This window comes from Kryptolebias marmoratus, linkage group LG2 (assembly GCF_001649575.2).
Source record: "Kryptolebias marmoratus isolate JLee-2015 linkage group LG2, ASM164957v2, whole genome shotgun sequence".
Taxonomy (NCBI): Eukaryota; Metazoa; Chordata; class Actinopteri; order Cyprinodontiformes; family Rivulidae; genus Kryptolebias; species Kryptolebias marmoratus.
The window spans coordinates 2190977-2212675 of record NC_051431.1 but is presented as its reverse complement, the minus strand read 5'-3'; the positions used below and the strand labels follow the sequence as shown (position 1 = coordinate 2212675).

General features: G+C 41.3%; 2 protein-coding genes across 9 annotated transcripts in view; one reads left to right on the top strand and one right to left on the bottom strand.

The window, feature by feature from the left end:
* The first annotated feature begins 1684 nt into the window (after positions 1–1684).
* Positions 1685–5867, top strand: ckmb (creatine kinase, muscle b). Its single transcript, XM_017436283.3, has 9 exons — positions 1685–1832; positions 2737–2849; positions 2934–3030; positions 3155–3309; positions 4098–4230; positions 4317–4488; positions 4848–4971; positions 5056–5245; positions 5322–5867. Exons 2-9 carry the CDS (start codon positions 2757–2759, stop codon positions 5498–5500), a joined length of 1143 nt encoding a protein of 380 aa, XP_017291772.1. The 5' UTR covers positions 1685–1832; positions 2737–2756; the 3' UTR covers positions 5501–5867.
* mark4 (microtubule affinity regulating kinase 4) overlaps positions 5698–21699 on the bottom strand; it is a 63730-nt gene continuing 47728 nt past the window's right edge. For 3 of the 8 annotated variants that reach the window (XM_037982032.1, XM_017436275.3, XM_025010594.2), the window contains exons 15-18: positions 16575–16853; positions 15106–15188; positions 11351–11387; positions 5698–8803 (exon numbers count right to left, since the gene is read on the bottom strand). In XM_037982032.1, the coding sequence (XP_037837960.1) occupies positions 8470–8803; positions 11351–11387; positions 15106–15188; positions 16575–16853 (733 nt within the window). In that variant the 3' untranslated portion in view covers positions 5698–8469. The other 5 variants (XM_017436282.3, XM_017436277.3, XM_017436276.3 and 2 more) reach the window with 5 other exon arrangements.

The window sequence follows — 21699 nt, the reverse complement described above, 5'->3', positions numbered from 1 at the left end:
GAAAAGGACCCAAATGAAGGTAAACAGGAAGACAGGTGGAGGAACCAGATCAAGTCTGTTTCTTTCTAAACAAACTAAACTGAAACAAGCAGAGATAACTGAGAAAACAAGGGCAGAACAGGCTCAGAAATGATGAAGAAATGACAAGTAACTGAAAAAAAGGCCAGATATAACAGAAGCAAATGAGACAAGTGATGATTGGAAATCAGAGTCTGATAAGGGAGCAGAAAACAAAAAAAACCCCATAAATTAATCAGGGAAAAGACTGAAGGAACCCATGCAAAAAAAGTAAAACAACCAAAATTCATTATTTGTAGTATTTTGTACTCATGGCTGGTTATTTATTTAAATTAAAAAAGATATAGATGCTGCTGCTGGTGGTTGTGTATAAATACAGAAACATAAAAGCACTAAAGCATTATAAAAACCTTCAATCAGTGTAATATGAGACGCCTGACAGCATCTCTTAGCCCCGCCCCTTATTTTTGCTCCGTCACATGATGTGGGTAAGTTATTCTCCATCTGAGGTGGATCACATTTCAGGTGTGGGGAAATGAAGAGCGTATAACAGCCAGTGAACCCAAACCGAACGGCTCTTATGGCCTTGGAGGAAATACAAACATGACACTAAAAAGTTCCCACAGTTTTATACAAAAGGAAAGTTTCTCTCCACTGACTTGCCGGATGTTTCGAGTTTGGACAGGCTGTCACTGTGCACAACACAGAACTTATTCTCGAAATTTGTTGCCGAGGAGGCCGTCCATCTGTAATCTAACCTGTTCTCTGCCAAAGTGATCATCTGAACTCCTCAAAGCGACGACAGACTGAACGGCAGGAGCTCTGATTCTCTGATTCTCAGGGGACACGAATGAAACTCGCAGCAGAGAGTCGACACACAAACAAACAAACACACACCAAGTCTCCAAACAGTCAGATCCACCAGCTGAGCCGTGAAATCAGGGTAAAAACTTCAGCCTTGAAGGAAACACAAAACTTTCAATAACATTAGTTTATAACAAAGGTTATCTGCTCATATCAGTTCTTGTTATTGTCCTGTTTTATATTTTTCTGTTTTTTGCATACTTTGTGCTAATATATCAAACCGTTCAGCCCATCCAGGAGACGGGTGCTGTGACTTATTACCTTATTTATAAACTGAGATCTTTTCAGTTCTTTCAAAAACATTAAAATCTGTTTTTGTCTTTTTATGCTACTTTTAGCATTTAGCTGTAGCATTCTGCTTCAGTTTCAGCTTTTTCAGTCAAGTCATTCAGGCTTCAGCATCCTGGCAGGAAAGAGCATCTCTGTCTCTTTGTTTCCTCCTGTAAAGGTTGAGGTGAGAACTGAGGGTCATAAAGGTGGAGCGAGCTGAAAAAAGATCATATTCATTGTGTATATTAGTAGGTTTGCATGGGAATGGGACCTTATTCTATGTTTTCAGAGTCTGTGGAAGCTCAAATCATCAGTCAGTGCCTACATGTGAACTTTATATCACCTCAGTTACATCTAATTAATGAAGTAATTGTGTTTTTCTACAACGTTCTCTGCTGTGAGAAGGTGAAAGGTTGGACCGGGCGGCTGCAGCTGTTGCCTTGTCTCTCTCTTCTCCAGCGTTGTGTGACGTTCGTTCTTGCCTTTTAGAAACCCGTCTGGGCGCAGAAAACCCCCCGTGACCAATCACACGAGGGGACCCCAGGCCCAGGCGTCCAATAGGGACAAAGATCTGGGTATAAAAGCTAAAGTCCATCACCTGTCAGAGCTGGGCAACCCCTACATTAGGTGGACAGGATCTGATCCCGGGATCTGTTACTACTTTCTTTTCTCCTAAGCAGGTAAAAAAAAGAGATTTTAATGATTCAGTGGAAATATAATGAGATTTTTTTTTTATGTTTAAACAAAAGCTTCTCATGAAAAAAACAACCACAAATATATATATTCATTAAAGATTTCATGCCTTTCATGAATTCTGAGCAGTAAAAATTCAATTTTTTCTTCAAATAATGTTTTGGATTTCTCTCATTTTGCATGGTGGCATGTCGTATACGGACTCTTCTGTTTGAGCAACCTGTTGCCCTGAAATGTTGCCTTTTTTTGTGAGTTTTTTGGACGTGTAGTTCAGCACGCAGCTGTGTCACTCGAACAGTTGTGGCTATCTGTCAGTTGTTGCTGACGCCTGCAGAACAGACCCGAGGCGTGTCTTCGAATAGCTTCAGGAGAGCTTGATTTAGACGTGGAGGCATCTGTGAGGCACGCAAACGATGACCTTTAGGTGTACCAGGTTTCATAACGGACCAACCTCACCAAAACGCTTAGATTAGGAACGATGGCAAAGTTTATTCTGAAGTAAATTGTAGAATTCTGCAGCTTTAGTGCTGTTCAGTCCAATTTAGCATTTAAAAAAGCTGTTTTTAAGTACTTTTTACACTGAAGAATGATCAGTTTTGAAGCAAAAACGTGCAAAAATAACAAGAATCTTTACTAAAAGCTCAGAGTAATTCTAGATTAGGCTGGTTGGAGTGAAAATCATTTATCATAGTGAGCTGAAAATACTTTGCAGAGTTGGTGGGGGTGCAGTCAGGCTATTAATAATCTGAGCTGTGACCGGGGGGACAGGTGGTGAGACAGGATAACTTATGGACTCACAGATACAGAAAGAAACTCTGTTTTATTGTTTCAGTTTACAAACGAATGCATTTAAATTACACGTTTAACTCAGATGTTTTTGTTTTTCCTCAGGCAAAGTAAAAACCGCAGCCATGACGAAGAACTGCCACAACGACTACAAAATGAAGTTCACTGCTGATGAGGAGTTCCCCGATCTCTCTCTGCACAACAACCACATGGCCAAGGTACAAACCAGCGCGTTTGTTGCATTTAGGACACAGTTTTTGTATTTCCTGAGAGCTAACATGCTTTTGTGTCACCTGCTGCAGGCGCTGACCAAGGAGATCTACGACAAGCTGAGGGGAAAGTCCACCCCCAGCGGCTTCACCCTGGATGACGTCATCCAGACTGGTGTGGACAACCCTGGTAAGAAGAAGGAAGTGGTCACCATGGAAACAACCCCCAGCAGATATGGGTTACCATCATTTCCAGCTGAGCTGAACTGCAGCCTTACCTTCTCCTCCTCCTCCTCCTCCTCCTTGTCTCTAAGGTCACCCCTTCATCATGACCGTGGGCTGTGTGGCTGGTGACGAGGAGACCTACGAGGTCTTCAAGGATCTGCTCGACCCAGTCATCTCCGACCGTCACGGCGGATACAAGCCCACCGACAAGCACAAGACCGACCTGAACTTCGAGAACCTGAAGGTGAGGAGCCAAGACATGCATGATGGAGCAGGTGGTTCCCAAACGTTTCAACTTATGAACCATTAAATAACAATAAATTATTTGCAACTATCAGCTTTTAGCTCCTTTCAGTTTTTAGAACGATGCTAATAGTTTAGTCCGGTGGTTCCTAAACATTTTGAACTCAACAACAGCAGACACTTATGATGGTTAAAGTGTGTTAGCATTGCTAATAAGCCAATTAAAGGTACTTGTTGCGCTGTCATAAAGAAACTAAATCCACTCAGTTTTTGTCCTCACATTGATGGTTAATGTGTTCTTAAATTAAAAAGTTGTAAGCCAACTTTGTGACCAGCTGCCAGCTACAGCAGGCGTTTATTTACCTACGGAAACAACCGAAGTGACAGAAAACGGTCAATAATACCACGTTCCAAGGCAGATCTGTTTGAGACTGATAAATCAGACAGTTCTGATGCATTTAAAGGGTTTTGTTTACACTGAGTGCACACCTGCATTTCAGAATATCTGGGAAACTACAGGAGGGAACTCCTTCAAACCGCATCATTTGATATATTTCAAGTTTGATTTTATAGTTTGCAAGGAGTGCCTTTAAACAATGAAAGAATTACGACACAAACAGCCTAAACAAAAAGAAAAATCATGCTTTTATTCATTTATAACAACTGTTTATACTTCTAATAACAATTATGGCTAAAATATCCATCACTTTAAGAGGTCAGTTTCTCCAGCCTTCTTTAAAACTGCACAAAACGGGTGGAATCAAAGGAGAAAATTTGTTTCGCCATCAGGGTGGTGACGACCTGGACCCCAACTACGTGCTGTCCAGCCGCGTGCGTACCGGCCGCAGCATCAAGGGCTTCACCCTGCCCCCCCACAACAGCCGCGGCGAGCGTAGAGGCATTGAGAAGCTGTCCATCGAGGGTGAGCGTCAGATTAAATACTGACTCGTCGTTTGCCTTTTAGTTACCTCTTTATCTTATTTTTAATTTATTTTATTTGCCTCTCAGCTCTGGCCAGCCTGGAAGGTGAGTTCAAGGGAAAGTACTACCCCCTGGGCGGCATGACCGACGCCGAGCAGGAGCAGCTGATTGCTGATCACTTCCTGTTTGACAAGCCGGTGTCCCCCCTGCTGACCTGCGCCGGCATGGCCCGCGACTGGCCAGACGCCAGAGGCATCTGGTGAGAAGGACAGACAGAAAGGGAGATCTGTTGTTAAAGGTCAAAAGGTCCCCAAATGTCTCTGCAGCATTTAAATGTAATGAAATCTTTTTTATTTTAAACCTTCATCTGGTTCTTCTTCTTGTAATCTGCTTTGGGTTTTTTTGCTACTTTTAACTTCCAGCCTTTTTCTACTTAATTAGGCTTTTGCTACTTTAGCTTTTAGCTCGTCATTTGAACCGTTTTATCCAACCTTTTAGCTACATTTTTGCAGCTTTTAGCCAGTGTTCTGCTTCTTAAAGTGTAACCAGTTCAATTACAGCTTTTTCTGCACTCAGCATTTTCACAGGAAACGTAATTTCTGGATTTTCCTCCCCCAGGCACAACGACAACAAGACCTTCCTGGTCTGGGTGAACGAGGAGGACCACCTGCGCGTCATCTCCATGCAGAAGGGCGGCAACATGAAGGAGGTCTTCAGACGCTTCTGCGTCGGCCTGCAGAAGGTAACACGCAGAAAAAAACGCCCTCTTTATTCGATGCTGCAGCCATTATCCAGGACTTACTTCAGTTCACTCACCCCTGGGCAGATTGAGGAGATCTTCAAGAAGCACAACCACGGCTTCATGTGGAACGAGCATCTGGGCTACATCCTGACCTGCCCCTCCAACCTGGGAACCGGCCTGCGCGGCGGCGTGCACGTCAAGCTGCCCAAGCTCAGCACACACGCCAAGTTTGAGGAGATCCTGACCAGGCTGCGTCTGCAGAAACGTGGCACAGGTACGTCAGATCCCAGCGCCTATCTAGACCTTTAAGGTCCATGACTGCAGGTTTCACCCTCTCCCGTTGCCTCCAGGCGGCGTGGACACAGCCTCCGTGGGTGGCGTGTTCGACATCTCCAACGCTGACCGTCTGGGCTCCTCCGAGGTGGACCAGGTGCAGCTGGTGGTCGACGGCGTCAAGCTGATGGTGGAGATGGAGAAGAAGCTGGAGAAGGGAGAGTCCATCGATGGCATGATCCCCGCTCAGAAGTGAAGTGGACAGACAACCCATGACTGAATGACTGTCTGCGTTTGTTATTTTTTTATTTTATAAGAAAAACGAACACGTAGCCTCGTTGTAAAGTTATTTTACTGGTTTCGGCCAAACGGCTACTCTCTGCTTCCTTCTTTCCATCAAAAGACACTCCACTTTTCTTTCTGCTCCTTCCTCCATGTCTTACTTCTGTTTCCTTTTCTTTCATCCATCTAATTTCTCCTGACATCCTCCCATCTTCTCTGTAACATCCTGGGATCAATCCATGCATAGTCTGGTCGTGGCTATGTATTCGCACCAAGGGAAATTTTTTTTTTTGGTTGTAAAATATAACTGGACTATTAAACAAAGCCCCATGTAACAATCACATCATCTTGTTGATGTTTTTCTTCATCAGAAACAGCTCGAGTTAGGTGTGCAGCTCTTCAACACTTGATAAAGAAACAAAAAAAGACAGGATGTAAATAAGGTTGAAGGTCTTTATTTTTGCGTCACACATCATTTCCTAGGAGACATGCAGGATTGCAGGTCGATCGGTTGTTTTTTTTTTTTATTTTCAGCCCATACGTTGGATTTAAACACAACAGACCTGCAGCCTTAAAGCAGAAGAACATCCTCAGGCGGCGAGGCCGAGTCGTAAACAAAAACAAGTTGTGTAACTAGCCCTAAATCACAGCTTTACATATTCAGACACCTGAAATCTCCCATGAAACATAAAACCTGCAGTAAAGATCAGACCCATCTTTCTTTTCCTACTTGTTTTTTTTTTTTTTTAGAATATCACAAGCTTTAGATTTTTATCTCCCTGTAGGAACACGGAGCATTTAGAGGACTATAATTTAGAGTTTTTTTTTTTTTTTTAAAAGCAAAGAAAGCATCTCAAACCTGTGGCTCATCAAAGCTGCAGACTTTAAACCGCTGATCTGATTGGATAACAGTCATAAACCGTTACGGCAACATCTGGTTGGTCAACAGTCTTTTTTTTTTTTAGCAGTGCTTCAACCTGGTTGGTCAACAGAAAGAAAAAGTCTACAGTTTGTTTGTGAAAAGCACAAATAAACCAACCGCTCCACCGGACAGACTGAAAAACCCATGAATAAAAAGGTCTTCAGATGGTGGCATCAGTGAAAGGAAATGGCACATCCAGAGTGGAAGCTTGAATTTATGCGATCGGATTATTACGCTGAAACACCGTTCACTCAGACGGCCTGGACCCTCTTTTAGTCTGAACACAATCCGTCCCGAGCCAAGCTGTCGGACCTCCTGCTCGACTGACGCTACCCCACGCCGTTTCTTCAGCTGCCGGCTGATTAAAAGTTAACGGATCCTTTTTGAAGATGTGGCTTTAAGTTGTAACACGTCGGTTTGCATGTTGAGTTTTGCTCTGGTTGTTTTAGGACTTGCTGTGGTCACTGAAGGTCAGACACAAAACAAGTCTGAGCTGCGTCATATTTAGCTAAATAAACACAGAGCTCATGTTAAACTGAGCAGAAAACAGCTGACGGCTGTCTGCTCACTGTGGTGGACTTTTATGAGTTAAAATCTTCACTTTTTGCTCTAATGCTAACTTCTGTGACGCTTCTTTATTTCTCTTATATCGTGTCTGTTAGGTCCACATAAATGAGACCGTCTCAGTGACAAAATGATAAAGTCAGATGCACGTCTGCGTTCAGAGCGAGTGAAGGACATCCGCCTTTTAGTGCCAGGTGTGAACGCTTGCAATCGAGTCACGCTAAAAGATTTAAGTGCTGGGTGTGAACGGGACCAAGATGTCACTGTTGCATGGAAAAGCATTCAAAATGTAATTATTATCTTGGAAAGAAACTGTAAATAAATTGCAATACAGTGGGAAAAACTGATCGTATCGAAATAAAATGAAAAAAAAAAAAAATCCATTAAGGAGTCTCGTTAAGTTTTAATTACTGGCTTTGTGGCTGAATTGCACCCAAGTGGAGAAAAACAAGAATGGCTTCAGACGGTTTGCGATCGAGAACAAAGTGCTGACACAAGAAGAACCAGAATTAAAGCATGACGGCAAAGATTTTAGACTGAAAAACTTAAAACAACTAAACAAACTAAAACTTTATTAACGTTCCACTGTTGGGAAAACAGGACAAATGCGTAAAAACAGGAAGTAAAGGCCTTTTTCTTAGGAATACTGAAGAAAATTTGTTTTGTTTTTGTAAAACAGAGTAAAATGGCCCCACATCTGATAAAAAATGATCTTTATCTTTGTTGTTTTCTTTTTGCATGGCATCTTAATATCCTTTCTAAAGGCCTTATTCAGGTAAAAAAACAGTTTAATTGGATTAAAACCTGCTTACAGTAAATATGAGGCCTTCTGAGAGATGATGTGATTTCTTTTAACTATAATCCACGCCGTCTGAAGCTACAGTCTCATTTCGTCAGCATTTTTACAGGAATGCTAAAAACAACTGAGCAGAAAGATTAACGTAGTTTCGCTTCATTCTGTTTGTTTTGTCTCTGCATTTCTGCATGTCTCCCTCTAGAGGCCGGAGGTCTGAATGCGACACGTTTCCAATATTGACAACGGCTGTCAATATTTATCTGTTTTAAAAGCACTAAAGAAAAAAAAAACCCACAAAAATAATAATAATAAAAAAATTCTTTAAATAGCAGCTCTTTAAAAAGGAATGATGACAAACGACAGAAATAACAACAAACTCTCACTCTCCATCATCATCTGCAACAACATCCACATCAGCCCAAAATTCAATCCTATGGGAAAAAAACAAAACAAAAATGGACTCCATGGCCTCAAAAACTAGGTGGCAGCAGGTGCTAAGCAGGGTTCAAAGGTCACTGACAGCTCGGAAGTCAAAGGTCATCGTAAGCCTGGAGGTTGTGGAAAGCTGAAGGTTTCAGGTGGAGGTGAGGCATGAGGAAGAGGAGTGGGTTTCTGTTCTTCCTCCTCGTTAACCCTCCGCCTGCCCCACCCCCGGTTGCTCTCAAACCTCCAGCTCCTTGGACACTTTGGCAGCAATGTCTCTGAAGGCTAACGGCGCCCCCCACAGGCGCTTGAACTTCACGCCGCTGGTGTGGCCCGGCCCGCTGGGCAGCTGGCAGACCTCGGCCTCGAAGGCCACTCGGGCGCCGGCAGCTCCGTGGGTGCAGGAGAGGAGGAAAGGCCCGGCCAGGTGGACCTGGCAGCCGCAGCCCTGCGCCGCCTCGCGCAGCGCCAGCACCACCTCGGCCGGGTCTCGGGGGCTCCGCACCCTCACATCCCATCCGCATCGGGGGGTCCGGGGCTCGACCGCTTTTTGATGCCCAGGTAGATGGCGACTGGAGGAGGAGCGATGCGAGGCGAGGTTGACGTGAGACATCGGAGGGATGAAGACAAAGGGGTGAGGGCGGGGGAGAAGGGTTAAATGAAGGGGAGGAAGATGCAGAAAAGTGAATGAATGAGTGTTTAGGCGAAAGGGAGGGGAGGAAGACAAATAGTTAATATCAGGAATATAAAATCTGATTTCCTACTTTTCTTTTGAATGAAGAAATCTGTATTTTCAAGTCAAACAACTGAAGAGATTTAAAAGCAAATTAAACCCGTTACTGCTTCTACGTCATTTAGAAAACACATTCTAGTAAAACAAAATACACATAAACGCAGGAAATCTTGACTACAGTTTGAAATTTGCTATAAATGTAGCTCCTTAAACAGTTTTTATACAATAACACCAAACATCAGGCCTGCAGGTGTTCATCATCTACAACAAGGAGTCGGACGGAGACTCTACAGCAGGGGTCTCCAATCCTGGTCCTCAGGGCCACCATCCTGCATGTTTTCCTTGTTTCTCTGCTCCAACACACCTGATTCAGAGGTTAAATCACCTCTTCATGTTCTGCAGAAGCCTGTTAATCACCCATTGATTCAGATCAGGTGTGTTGGAGCAGAGAAACAAGGAAAACATGCAGGATGGTGGCCCTGAGGACCAGGGTTGGACACCCCTGCTCTACAGCCACACCACAGCCTAAAAGACGCTAACGTTAGCCTGATGCTGCTTTACCTGCTGCTTTTAACCTGAGATTGGACAGGAGCAGCTGAAGCTGAGAGGGACGACATGAAATCTTTAATAACACATCTGTAAACTCAGATTAATAACCTACAAAGATTACAGAGAACAGGAGATGCAGGCGCTTCTTCTTCTGGCGTTTTAAGTGGATTTATGCAGCTTCAGATGTTTGTTTTTTACTCTGAGACACAATAAGAGCCGATCTGAAGAGTTCAGACGAGGATGGCACAAAAAGCAGAATATTCCTCACAGCTAGTTGTGAAAAACAACAAAAAAACACATTAATTAAAAAATAATCCTCAGGCCTCCGTGTCTTTTCTGTGCTGGAAATGTTTGGAAACTAAATCAGTTAAAATCACTGCCTCCCGTCTTTTTGAGCTTTTTCTTTTTACACATCTTTGCTCTGAACACGTTGGGACACAATCAGCAGAAAAATGGACCGAGGATGCAGCAGCTTTCCACAGAAAACAGCTGCAAAAACAATTATTACATCATATTTGATTAAACTGCTTCATTCTGCGACTGTCTCCGTGTTTCTTCTTCTACCTGAACAACGCTGTTCCTCCGGCTTGGAGACAAAATCTTTATTATCACTTAAATCAGTCCCTGATAGTTCCATTATTTAGACTATATTTCAAATCATTTTGTAATTTTACGGTTTATTTTCGTTGTAAGTTTGGTTTAAAAGGTGCTCCATGATAAACATTTAGTCACTACAACTTCAAGCCCCAAACTGGAGTCATAGAAAAACGATTTCAGCTAAATGAGAACAAGTAATCTGACAGATAAGAGAGTACCGCCGCCACTCAGGAAGGGTTTTTGTTTTGTTTTGAAATCAGTGTCAGGATTACTGACAGAAAAAAGTCACAATGTTTAAAATAAAAAATCGTCTTTGAAGACTAAACTGGAGGAAGTGAACCCTGCTGAGCTCCAAAACCCAAACGTAATTATTGTATCTGAGGCTTCTGGGTGCACTTTTAGTGGTTTACCTACAGAATGACAGAGCTGAAGCAGTCCAAGGTGCAGTTTATTGATCCCTCTGCAGCAGAACCCACAGAACTCGCTTCAGTCCTTCACAATAAGAGTCTCAAACACAAACGCTGAGTGTTGACCTGAGAAAAACTCCCTCTAAACTTCTGAAAAGAAGTTAAATTACTGTTCTTTAGTAGAACAAACACTGCAGCCTCGACCATCAGGAATTCTGAGCATATTGAGGAGTCACTCAGGGTTTGAGACTCTTATTGTGAAGGATTGAAACGAGCGGGAGGCGCACTCATAACGCTCAAATAATAATAAAAAACCCCAAAAAAACAACAAATACAGTCATTTTCAGAAGCAAAATGTGGTTCACTTCTTTTGGTTTTACTTTGAAAGTTGATTTTTTTATAGCAATATTAATTTTTATGTCAATGTTGCCACTTTAATCCCAACATTTTGACTTTAATCTCAAAATAAAAACAAATAAGTGTCCCTAAAACTCCATCATCTCCACAAAACGCTGCCTCAGGTCTGTAAAATAATCTAAAATTACAATTTTCTTTTTTAAAACTGCCTCTGAGATCTGGTGCTGTTTTTAAACTAATTATAACATTTTTAACTTCATGCTCCCTGAATTATGTGCACAGGACTACATGTCGATAAAAAGTATTTATCATAAACTTCTAGGTGTATTTGCTTTAGGAAGTGTAACAGCTGATATCCAGTCCGTCTCTCTGAAACACGCCTTTGAGCGGCTCACATGTCGTCGTTTTTAGGTAATTATTTAGTTTATTAATGTGTTGGAGGTTTGTTGGTGTCGTTAAAAAGCAAACGGACTCACCTTGTGACCGGAGATCTGCTGATTCTCTCAGGTTCGTCTGTGACCCTCAAGAGGAAGAGAAAAGAGTCTGTTAGGAATCAACCAGACGGTCGCGGTCCAACACAAACCCTCCCTGAGACATTTCGATGAAGACGTTAGGACACAGAACGTCTTCATCGGCCTGAACTCACTGGATGAGACACCGACACGTGAGAGGGACAGATGTGGACAAACATGGGTCTAAAAATGTCCAAAAGTGTGAAAAGGCCAGTTTTAAATCTCATTAAATAAGTTTGTGAGTGATTGTTCTTCTTTTCTAAACTACAGAATAAAACTAAAACATAAGCTTTTCTTTTAAAACATATTTTAATGAAGATCAGACAAATTTATGCTCCTGTAAATAACATTTTAAATGAGTGGATAAATTATGACGCATCTTAGTTTTTTCCTTTTTCTCCTGTATGGAAACAAAACTTCAGGGTTTTATTTTCAGCATCCATTTTTAATTTAACATCTAAAATCTCTGCACGTCTTTTATCGATCACGGTGCAAAAAATGTCTCTTTTTAGTTACAGGATTTAAAAATAAATGCTAAAACGTGTTCCAATAAGTGGTCACCAGGGGGCGCTGGTCACTACTCCTGGAAACTTGTCTCACATGAAAATGTTTATTATTCTAAAAGTTAATTTTTTTGATATTAACCCTGCCTTTGCCCAATTTAAAAATGTTTCAGCTCATGTGCTTTAATGATCTGTTCTCAGGTGAATTCAGGTCTCTTGCTCCGTAACTGTTCCAGCTTGTTTTTATAACTTTTATTAAATATCTGCAGCTACAACATGGAGATAAATTCTTTCTGAAGCCTTAACGACCTGATAATTAAACTCTTTACATTATGAAGCTAGAAATAAGAACATTATTGACTATTAAGGCCAAATAATAAAACTTTTAATAATTAAAAACCTGCAGACAAATGCCAAGAATTCTTTAGTAATCAAAACTTATTAAAATAATGAAACAGGAAGCCTAAAGCAAAGTGTTTTGTGGGTGTGAAGAGACGACTAATTCTAAAAAATATACAGTTTGCGCACCGACAGCGTGGGGGAGAGAGACTAAAAGTTAATAAAATTAAAAGGAAACCAGAGTAGAAAGACAGAACAGAGACAGGAAGCAGCAGCTGATCAGGTATGTTGAAGGAGAGTTGTTTAAATCCTGCTTATAAAATTAATCCTGATTTAAAACAGCAGTGATGTTGGCTGACTGAGCTCCTGCAGAGAGCTCAAACAGAAGCTGTGGGCTCTTCGCTGAAATCTGTGAAAAGTTATTTAGGCCTTCTGAAATCTGCTGACCCCATAAGGTTTCTGTCAGGCTGTGTCATAACCAGACTAACCTACACCAAATGCAGCTTTAAGCTCCTTCATATTCACATTTTTCTGTCTAAAAACACATTTTCTCTGCATTTCAAACAAGTGATTTTAATATTGATTATTTGTTTTGAAAACAGTGAAAAACTAAACTGTGACTTACTTAAAGCGGTCGAGACGTCTTCAATCTTAATTTAATCCGGTTTATTTTATTTGTTTGTTTCCTGTTAACTTCGGTAAATCTAAACTTTGGCCTGGACGCCTCCCTGCTGCCATTTCTGCGACAAAATGAGAAGTTTTCTTCTCCGATTTCAGAAAACGTGACGCCAAAACTTACGTGAACCGTCGACCAATTCAATTTGAAATGAAAACTCACGTTTGGCTTTTTTGTTCATGAAAAATGAAGCGTTTGCACGTTGAAGCTAAAACTACATCTATAAATATAAAAAAAAGCAGCTGTAGTTTTAATTACTTCTCTTCACTCTTTACGCCTTATTTCTGTCTTGTAATAACAGCGCCTGTCCTGATGTCTGAATTGTTTTGCTGTTTTGTTACCTGATTAAATCACTCAGACGACTGCAGTCGAGTTGCATTAAAACTTACATACTTTACAGGATATACAGACTGACGCACATCTGAACAAAGTTACACAGAAAACCAGACAACAAACTAACTTTTCCAGGACTGCTGTGATTGGCTGGAAGCAGGAAGTGGCGCGGCGTCAGCCTCTAATGAGCTCTGCGGTAAAAAGCCGAGCCAGCCGAGCCAGCGGAGACACAAACAGTCCAAAGAGACGAGACACTCGGGCAGACAGCCGCTCGTCAGAGTTTAAGAAACACAAACGTGCAGCTCTGAGGTGAAGCTGTCCTACAGCAGGAAACAATCTGAAAGTGGCCCACAGTTTTACATCGAACAGATTACACCCAAATAATCCTATAAATAAACATTTGTGAATTTATGTGAAGTATTATTAATAAACCAGATCACAGCTGTTTTTATAAAGATCAACTATAAACATACAGAATATAATTAAGTTAAATGTACTTTAAGAATATTAAAATAAAGCTGGTTATAAAGTATGAAGGAGAAGCAAAAATATGACCGTCATATGTAGATTTCACTTCCCATTAATAAAAACATGGTAATTAAAATGGAATAAAATAGTTTGTTTTCCCCCCTCATTAAACCATATTTTATTCACAATGGAACATATTAAACATATCGAATATATAAACTAAGAAGTTGTGCCTTTTTCAGGGAAAAAAAAGAAGGTAGTTTAGTATTTAATGGCAGCAACACATCTTAAAAAAGTTGTTCCAGAGGCAACAAAAGGCTGTAAAAGTGAGCGGGACGAATGAGAAACATCTGGAGGAGCTTTTAGTAACTAATGAGGTTAATTGTCAGCAGGTCAGTGAGAGGAGTGGAGATAAAAAGAGGATTTAGAGGCTGAATCTAAAGAAGGAAAGATGGGCAGAGGTTCACCAGGCTGAGAGAAACTGTCTGAAAACAGGAATAATTTCATCTCCAGGTCCTAAAATCATCAACAGATCTGAAGAATCTGCAGAAACCTCTGAGGTCAAAGGTCAAGGCTGGTTCTGGTTCTGTTCTGTAAACACAGCTCACCGTGCCGTCCACAGATGCTGCTTAAAGCTCTATCAGGCAAAGAAGAAGCCAGATGTGAACAGATGTGTCTCCTCTGGACCAAAGAGGTCAGCCTGCCTCTCTGATGGTATGGGGGTGCATTAGTCCAGGTTTTAGAACAACAGACAGAATGGGACAACCTCAGGTCCAGATGTTTACGGACTGATGGGAGAAGAAGAGGAGAAACATCTGGAGCAACTTTAAAGAGACGAGTTGCTGCCATCAAAATCAGAATTACCTTTTTTTAAAATCTAAAAACTGTAGAATTCCTTAGTTTAAACATTTAACATGTTTACTATGATCCATTTTGCTTAAAATATGGGTTTATGAGATTTACGAATGACTGCATTCTGTTTTTATTTACATTTTCTCAATGTCCCAGTTCGTTCGGAGTTGGAGTTTTAGCTTCAAGCTTCATCCTAAAGCTACGGTTTCAATGATTTCACTCGTGATTAACGTGATTTAACAGCCGCCAGGAGGAACAAACAAAAAAAGAAGTCCTTCAGCTTCAGTTTCTGATTATTTCAGATGTTTTTTTTTTTTTTGGTTGTTGTTGTTTTAAATTGACACTGGAGCCTAAAAGCCTGCAGGAATAACTGAAAGTCAGCCACTGGTTGAATTTCTTCCTGTAAAGCAGCTTTACCTCAGGAAAAGGTTTGTGTGACTGAACTCCAACCTGCAGATGAAGGGTGGAGGGGATGACGGGTCACTGGTGGGCAGGCAGACAGTCAGACAGACAGATGCAGCCAGAAAACACGGGAAAGGAAGACTTACTAACTGTTTTTGTCCCCTGCGGGAGGGTGCAGCCCGACACGGACTTGTTTGAGCTCGGACGTTTAGAAGGGTCAAGAGTGACCCTACGAGGCAAGAGGAAGAAAGAAGGCAGTGAAGTGAAGATGGGAGGAATGGAAAAAAGGAAAAGTTAAGAGTCAGAGACATTTAATGAGAGAAAAAGCCAGTGAGAGGGACAACAGAAAGACAGATAGGAAGGTAGAAGAGAACAAATTAAACAGAATGCACTGTAGTTCTGGGGAAAAAGGGACAGAAGATTGGCAGGTGACTGGCGAGAAAAAGCCAAAGTTGTTAAAGAATCAAACAAACAGACAAAGCAACAATAAGCAGCCAGAACATCAGAAACAAACAGTACGTTCCTCTGAGCAGCAGACCTGGGTCAAACAGTTTGTTTCTGTTAAATCCATCAGGAAACAAACCTGAACAGGTGTCAGCCGCCGCCGAAGGCCGAAGTCTGTGCCGCATCGTAAAACTTAGCCATGAGTCGCTAAATTTAACTCTGTTTGTTAGCAAAATATCTCACAAACCACTGGACAGATTTTAATTAAACTTTCAGAAAGTAAACATTAGATGTAGATCTAACAACTGATTAACATTTGGAGTCAACCCAATACAAGATGGCCGCCACAGTTAACTGAGCTTAGGAATCCTCTGGCAGTTTTAAAGCTACTGAGCAGAAATCTGGTGTGGTAGTAGCTGAGATTAATCCACAACAAATAACAAAAGCATCTTAAACTGTCATTTCTCAACATAAAGATGATGTAGTTTAATAGAAATAAAAGGCGGCGGGTGATTGACATTTAATTCTTTTTCTTTTTTACTGATTAAGGAGTGTTGGCTGTCATGAATGACCAAACTGGGATCTGTAGAAATATTTACCAAGAGAAATTTGCACAGTCATGTCAAAACGTCAGGGCGCCATCTTGTTTTCTTCCTCTGTAAATCTAATCTACATCTACGTACATTTCATCTTCTTATCTCCAGGTTTTATTTCCTTCTGGCTGAAACTTTTAGAGCCGACAGGACGGTAGGAATCGGACTGGATAAATAATAATAATCCCATCTTTAATTTGAGCGAGTTACTAAACTACTATTAGACCCAGGTCTTACAATCTGAAGCTTGTTAAACTTTTCTTTTCTTTTAAGGAAGGCTGGTTTGTTAGTATTGGTTAAGGAAGAGACTGAGAGGCAGCAAGGCTAGCTTACACAAAGAAACCACTAATTTCACAAAAAAATATGCTTTTACTTCACTGAAACCTTACAGCTAAAATGATCAGTTAAAAGTCTTAACAATGTTTGCAAATATCCGAGTGAACCACAAACCCTGAAGTAAAAAGGTCTTTTAGAATTTAAAGCATCCAGTTCACCTTTAGTTTAATCTCTCTGTAGAAGTTTAACTCAACCAGCTGCACACCGGACCATAAACGTCTCTCCCCGGCTCCTCGTCTTACCTGCGGGTCAACTTGGAGGTGAGTTTGCTGAGCAGGTTGGCCGTGGCCCGGGTCCTGACGTGAGGCAGCGGGCTGGCGTCGTGCGACGGGCTGGGTGACGCCAGCGGCGTGTGGGAGGGGGTGCGGCGGTCCCGGATCTGCCCCCCGTGGAATGTGCTCCTCACGGTGGAGCCCCTGGAGAGACGGGACGAAGGTGTGGAGGACGAGGAGGAGATCCCAGAGGCGCCGGCGATGCTGTGGGTCGATGGCGAGGTGGGAGGCAGGCGGTGGGATAAGGAACTGCAACAGATACAATAAATCACAGAACTCTGATGAGTATTTCAGTATTTTATAAAACCTTAATTTAAAATAGACTAAAAATGCAAGTTTCTGTTTTCCTACAGTTAAATGCAGGATGTTTGAATTTTTATTGTAAAGAATTTACTTCAAGAAACTTTGTTTTCTGTATTTAACTTCAACTTTAAGCAGATTTAATAAGAATATAAGAAATTACCTGCCTCGAACGGTTAAGATTAATTTATTGAGTCGAATTAATTAAACGGAGAACAGCTAGAAAAAATAACAGAAGCTAACTAGGGTTTGTACATCTTATGACACTTTTGAATAATTTTTAAGATGAATTTGCAGCCGGTTAATAAATATGTTGTTAAAACAGTTCATATGTAGTCATTTCTTCACAAGTTAGATGTTATTTTGTGATAAAAAACTAAAGTTGTGTTACTTTTACTCACTTCTTCATTCTTCTTAAATAATGTTATTATAATTACTCATTATATCACAGAGAGATTTATAATGAAAGCGATACAATTAGTTTTTTAAAGCAATGTATTCAACTTATTAGACTCAATTTAAACATAATCAAGGATCGTAGGAACCCCGAGGAACACATTTTAAAGTCTTGATAATATTCCTCTGAATTATAGAAAGGAAGATTAAAAAAAAACTTTTCCGTTTGTGTGTTTTTGTCGTCTTGTTTTCCTGATTTTTATTCGTCTTCTTTTCTGCAATCTAACTATTTCTGAGTTACTTTAGTCGTTTATATAATAAAACATTTCAGGTTCATTGTTTAGCTTTTAGCTAAACTTTAAATACTTAAACCACAACAACTGAGTTTCAGCTGATTTCATTTAGCGCTCAGCCTCTTGTTTTATTTACTTCCTAGACTAAAAAACTTCTGAATTATTTGTTTTTAGAGTCGACACACTGACCGAAGGTTGTTCTCTGATCTCATCTAATTTCTTCCTTATGAGCCTCTGCGTTCTTCACCCGCCTCACATCCGATTTCCTTCCCTTTGATCAACATTTTTCTACAACAACAAACACACACACACACCTCCCCCTGCTCCTGACTGGTGGCCTGAGGCTGCTTTTCATAACGCTCTAGATAACACCCACAGAGTTCAAGTGGGACGGATCCATTAGATGAGTTAAGTATAAAAGCAGCCGCTGCAGAGCAAAATCGTTTAACGTCAATAGAAACCGGCTGACCGCTGAAACTCGCTGCAGGGTGTGTGTGTGTGTGTGGGGGGGGAGGCACACCGGTGGTGGAGGGAGGCAAGAAGAAGAGCCAAAAAGAGAAAAGAGCCAAAAATGGTGCCGACAAGAAAAAATGGGGACATGTAGAAACAGGAAGGATGAAAGAAAATTAAAGGTTTTCAACTCTTGCTGAGGTTATTAAGTCCTTCCTCAAGGTTTTAAAAGTTTTTATTATAAAAATACAACACGATCACAGTGCCTTTGCTCCTCCAAATGTTTTCCAATGATTACAGCGGTGCAGTGAGTGAAACACTTGTGTTTAACTTATTTACCGCAGACAAATATGGAAGTGAATAACGAGCCGGTCAGTTATTACAACAGATCACTTTAGGTTCTATCTCAACTGTTATAAAGACTAATTCAAGACTCAAAATTGCAGGAAAATAATCAAATTTTCCGTTTAATTCAGTGTTTGTGACCCACGAGCCACGCAGCTGTATTCGTGGCCGTGCACATTATTTTGTTGCCCGGCACCTTGGCAACAAAAGCAGTTTTTCAATAAATATTTATTGTCATAAGTGTGGTTTTTAGATCTGGGTGTTTGTCTCGAATGTTATGGTGTCAACATACGGCTGTAGTTGGGACACGATATGTACAAGACAGTGGTGAGAGCGGCCATGTTGGACGGTTTAGAGACAGAACAGGAAGTGTCAGAGCTGAAGATGTTGAGGTTGTCCTTGGGAGGGACGAGGATGGACAGGATGAGGACTGAGGACATCAGAGAAGCACAGGTTGAAGGACTGGGAGATAAAGTTAGAGACGGTTTGGACATGTCCAGAGGAGGGACAGAAGGATGTTAGAGACAAAGAGGACAGATATGGATGCAGTTAGAGAGGACATGGAGGGAGCTGGAGGACAGAGGACACAGAAGACAGAGGAGGACGACTCACTGAGACCCCTAAAAACGGAACAGCCGAAAGAAGAAGAAGACATGTTGGAGACACCTGTGACAAAATGGAGATGGGCTCAAGACAGATTTGAGATGCCTGCAAAGACTTGGCTCTTATTTTGAAAGGAAATTTGTTGCACACTTTTTCTGACTGTGTTCAAAACTAAAGCAGCGAGAATCCAAGCCTCTGTGACTCAAACAGAGAAACAGAGAAACAGAGACCCCCCCCCCCNTGAATTTTTTGAACATGTTAAAAATTCCAGCAACAATACTGTGAGTTTCCATTGAAGAAAATTGAGAACCCAACAAACGTTTCGAGACATTTTGGAGACTCTCTTGAGGATGACATTCGCCGCGGCCCAGTGAGGTACTCACTTTTACGGCTTCACTGTGGGACAAATGGACTCTCTAGTCGGGATATAAAACACAAAACGTACCAAAACAACGGATGTCCCTGTCCTGTGGTACAGAAAAGGCAGAATAAATTCCAGTAAATGAGGAGGAAATAAAAATGTTCATCTAAACCATGGGAGTTGGTAAAGATTTATGACAACCAATTAATTCTTATCTCTGAAATCTGCTGTGCTTTGTTGCCATGATGTTTTGAGGTTTCCTTTTTGGAATAATTTATCTGTAGGTACCATCATAGATCCGTTTGTCTACATACTTTGAGTGAAATGTATCTGTCCGTTCTGATCTTAGCTGAATATAATCACACACGCTGTCAGAGACAGTATCCCGGCTCCATGTTGCCATGATAATAAACACATTTGAAGCAGAGTTTCATTAAGTGTACGACTGTAAATGTCTGTCCTCACACGTGACGGTCCCATCGAACCATGTGGCTCTGCATCGTATCGACAGGACCTCTGGGACAGGAGGACGGTTACGTCCCGCTCGCTCACGTTTATCTACCATCTCTTCACGTTTCCTCCTTCAGTTAGCCTCCTTTCACCTTTTTCTTTCTCGTTTGTCTGCGTTCTTCTGTAATCACCCGGTAAATCAGGGCTAAAACAAAGAATGTGTCCGTGCAATGCCTCAATCCAACAGCGCGTCATATTTTAGAAAGCAGAGTCAAAACGGAAGACCTAAACCATTTCTTGCACGACGATGACTCAGCATTTTATTCCAAGCACCAGCTGATATCGTTTGGTCGACATACTTGTGCATCTAATGACGTCGCTCCGTATGAATTTCTTGTGTGGCAAGATTTTTGTACTTTACTCTTCTGTGCAACCAGTTCCAGAAACTATTTTTACAGTAAGTCAGTTGTATTTTTTTAACCTTAATTACTGCACTGTTAGCTAAATATCTTTGGAAACACTGAAAGAATTCTAATGAAACTTTCAGAAAGTAATTATTAGGTGTACATCTAAACAGATCAACGCCAACTGACCTTAGAAAACATTAAAAAGGATATAACTCAGCCAGTTTTATAGCTATTGAGCTAAATTTTGGTGTGGTAGTAGCCGAGAGTCATCTGCAGCAGATACTTTGAGCACAGCGCAGTGTGCGGCATCTTTGCTTAACCCTGTCTGTCTGTTAGCAAAATATCTCATCAACCAGGAGACAGTTTTTAAAGAAACTTTCAGGAAGTATTTATTGGTTGTACATCTACGACTAATTAGAGTCAATCCAGTTCAAAATGGCCGTCACAGCTAATCAACCTTGGCTATAACTCAGTGGATTTTACAGACACAGAGCTACAATTTGGTGTGGGAGTAGTTCAGAGTAATCCACATCACATACTCCAGATCTAAACAGATTACTTGAGATAAAACAATCTCACATAATGTTATTTTTAAGGTGTAACTAAAATGACTATAAATGTCATTTCTCCACATAAAAGGAATTTAAATCTTTGGCATGAACGGCGGCGAGGGATATGCATCCCTTCAAGTTTAATTTATCTGATGAAATCCCTCCATCTGTTCAGATTTTTATTTTTTTTTAAAACCCAAGGTCAGACGACAGACAGAAACCTCCGAGAGACAAAAGTCTCTGAGCGTCAAAGAGACAGAGGGACAGGAAATCAGGCCGTGGAAGTGAGAAAAGGACGAGAAGTGGAGTGAGACGGTAAGGAGAGATGGTGCTCGTTATGTTCTGACACTGAGGAGCAGACAGCCATCTGTCGTAACAACAGACGGTTCAATCTGGGCACAAAAACCCACTCACGCAAAGTTAAAGCCCTTTACCCTCTCCCCAAGAAGCTGAAAGTGATCGAGACAAACACTCTGAGCAGAAACAGACTCACTTTACCAGTCAAACAAGTCTTAATAGACTAAAGTTTAACACTGTGAAGAAAATGCATGTCGAAAATAGAAAGATTAATTTAAGGTGGTGAAACTTAGTCAGACCCTCCAGGATTTCCCGATGTTGCGATCGCAACTGTTAACGCAAAATCAAGCAAACCCCGCGAAATCGCAACTTTTTGCAACTTTGCCCAAAACACCACAACTTTCCCGCAACTTGAACCCAATATTTATTGTTTGTAAAGTAATTCGCCACCGTTTCTGCAGTCTAGTGTCTTCTTTGTGGGTTTGTGTAGCGTGGAATACAAAATAACCCCAAATAACTCACGAAGAAGACACGTGACGTCACTTCCTGTTAACATCAGAATGCCGGGAGCGTGCAGGAGCAGCGACCGAAGCCAAAATGTGCGCTAATGCTTCACATTTGCCCACAAAGATTTCAGCAAAC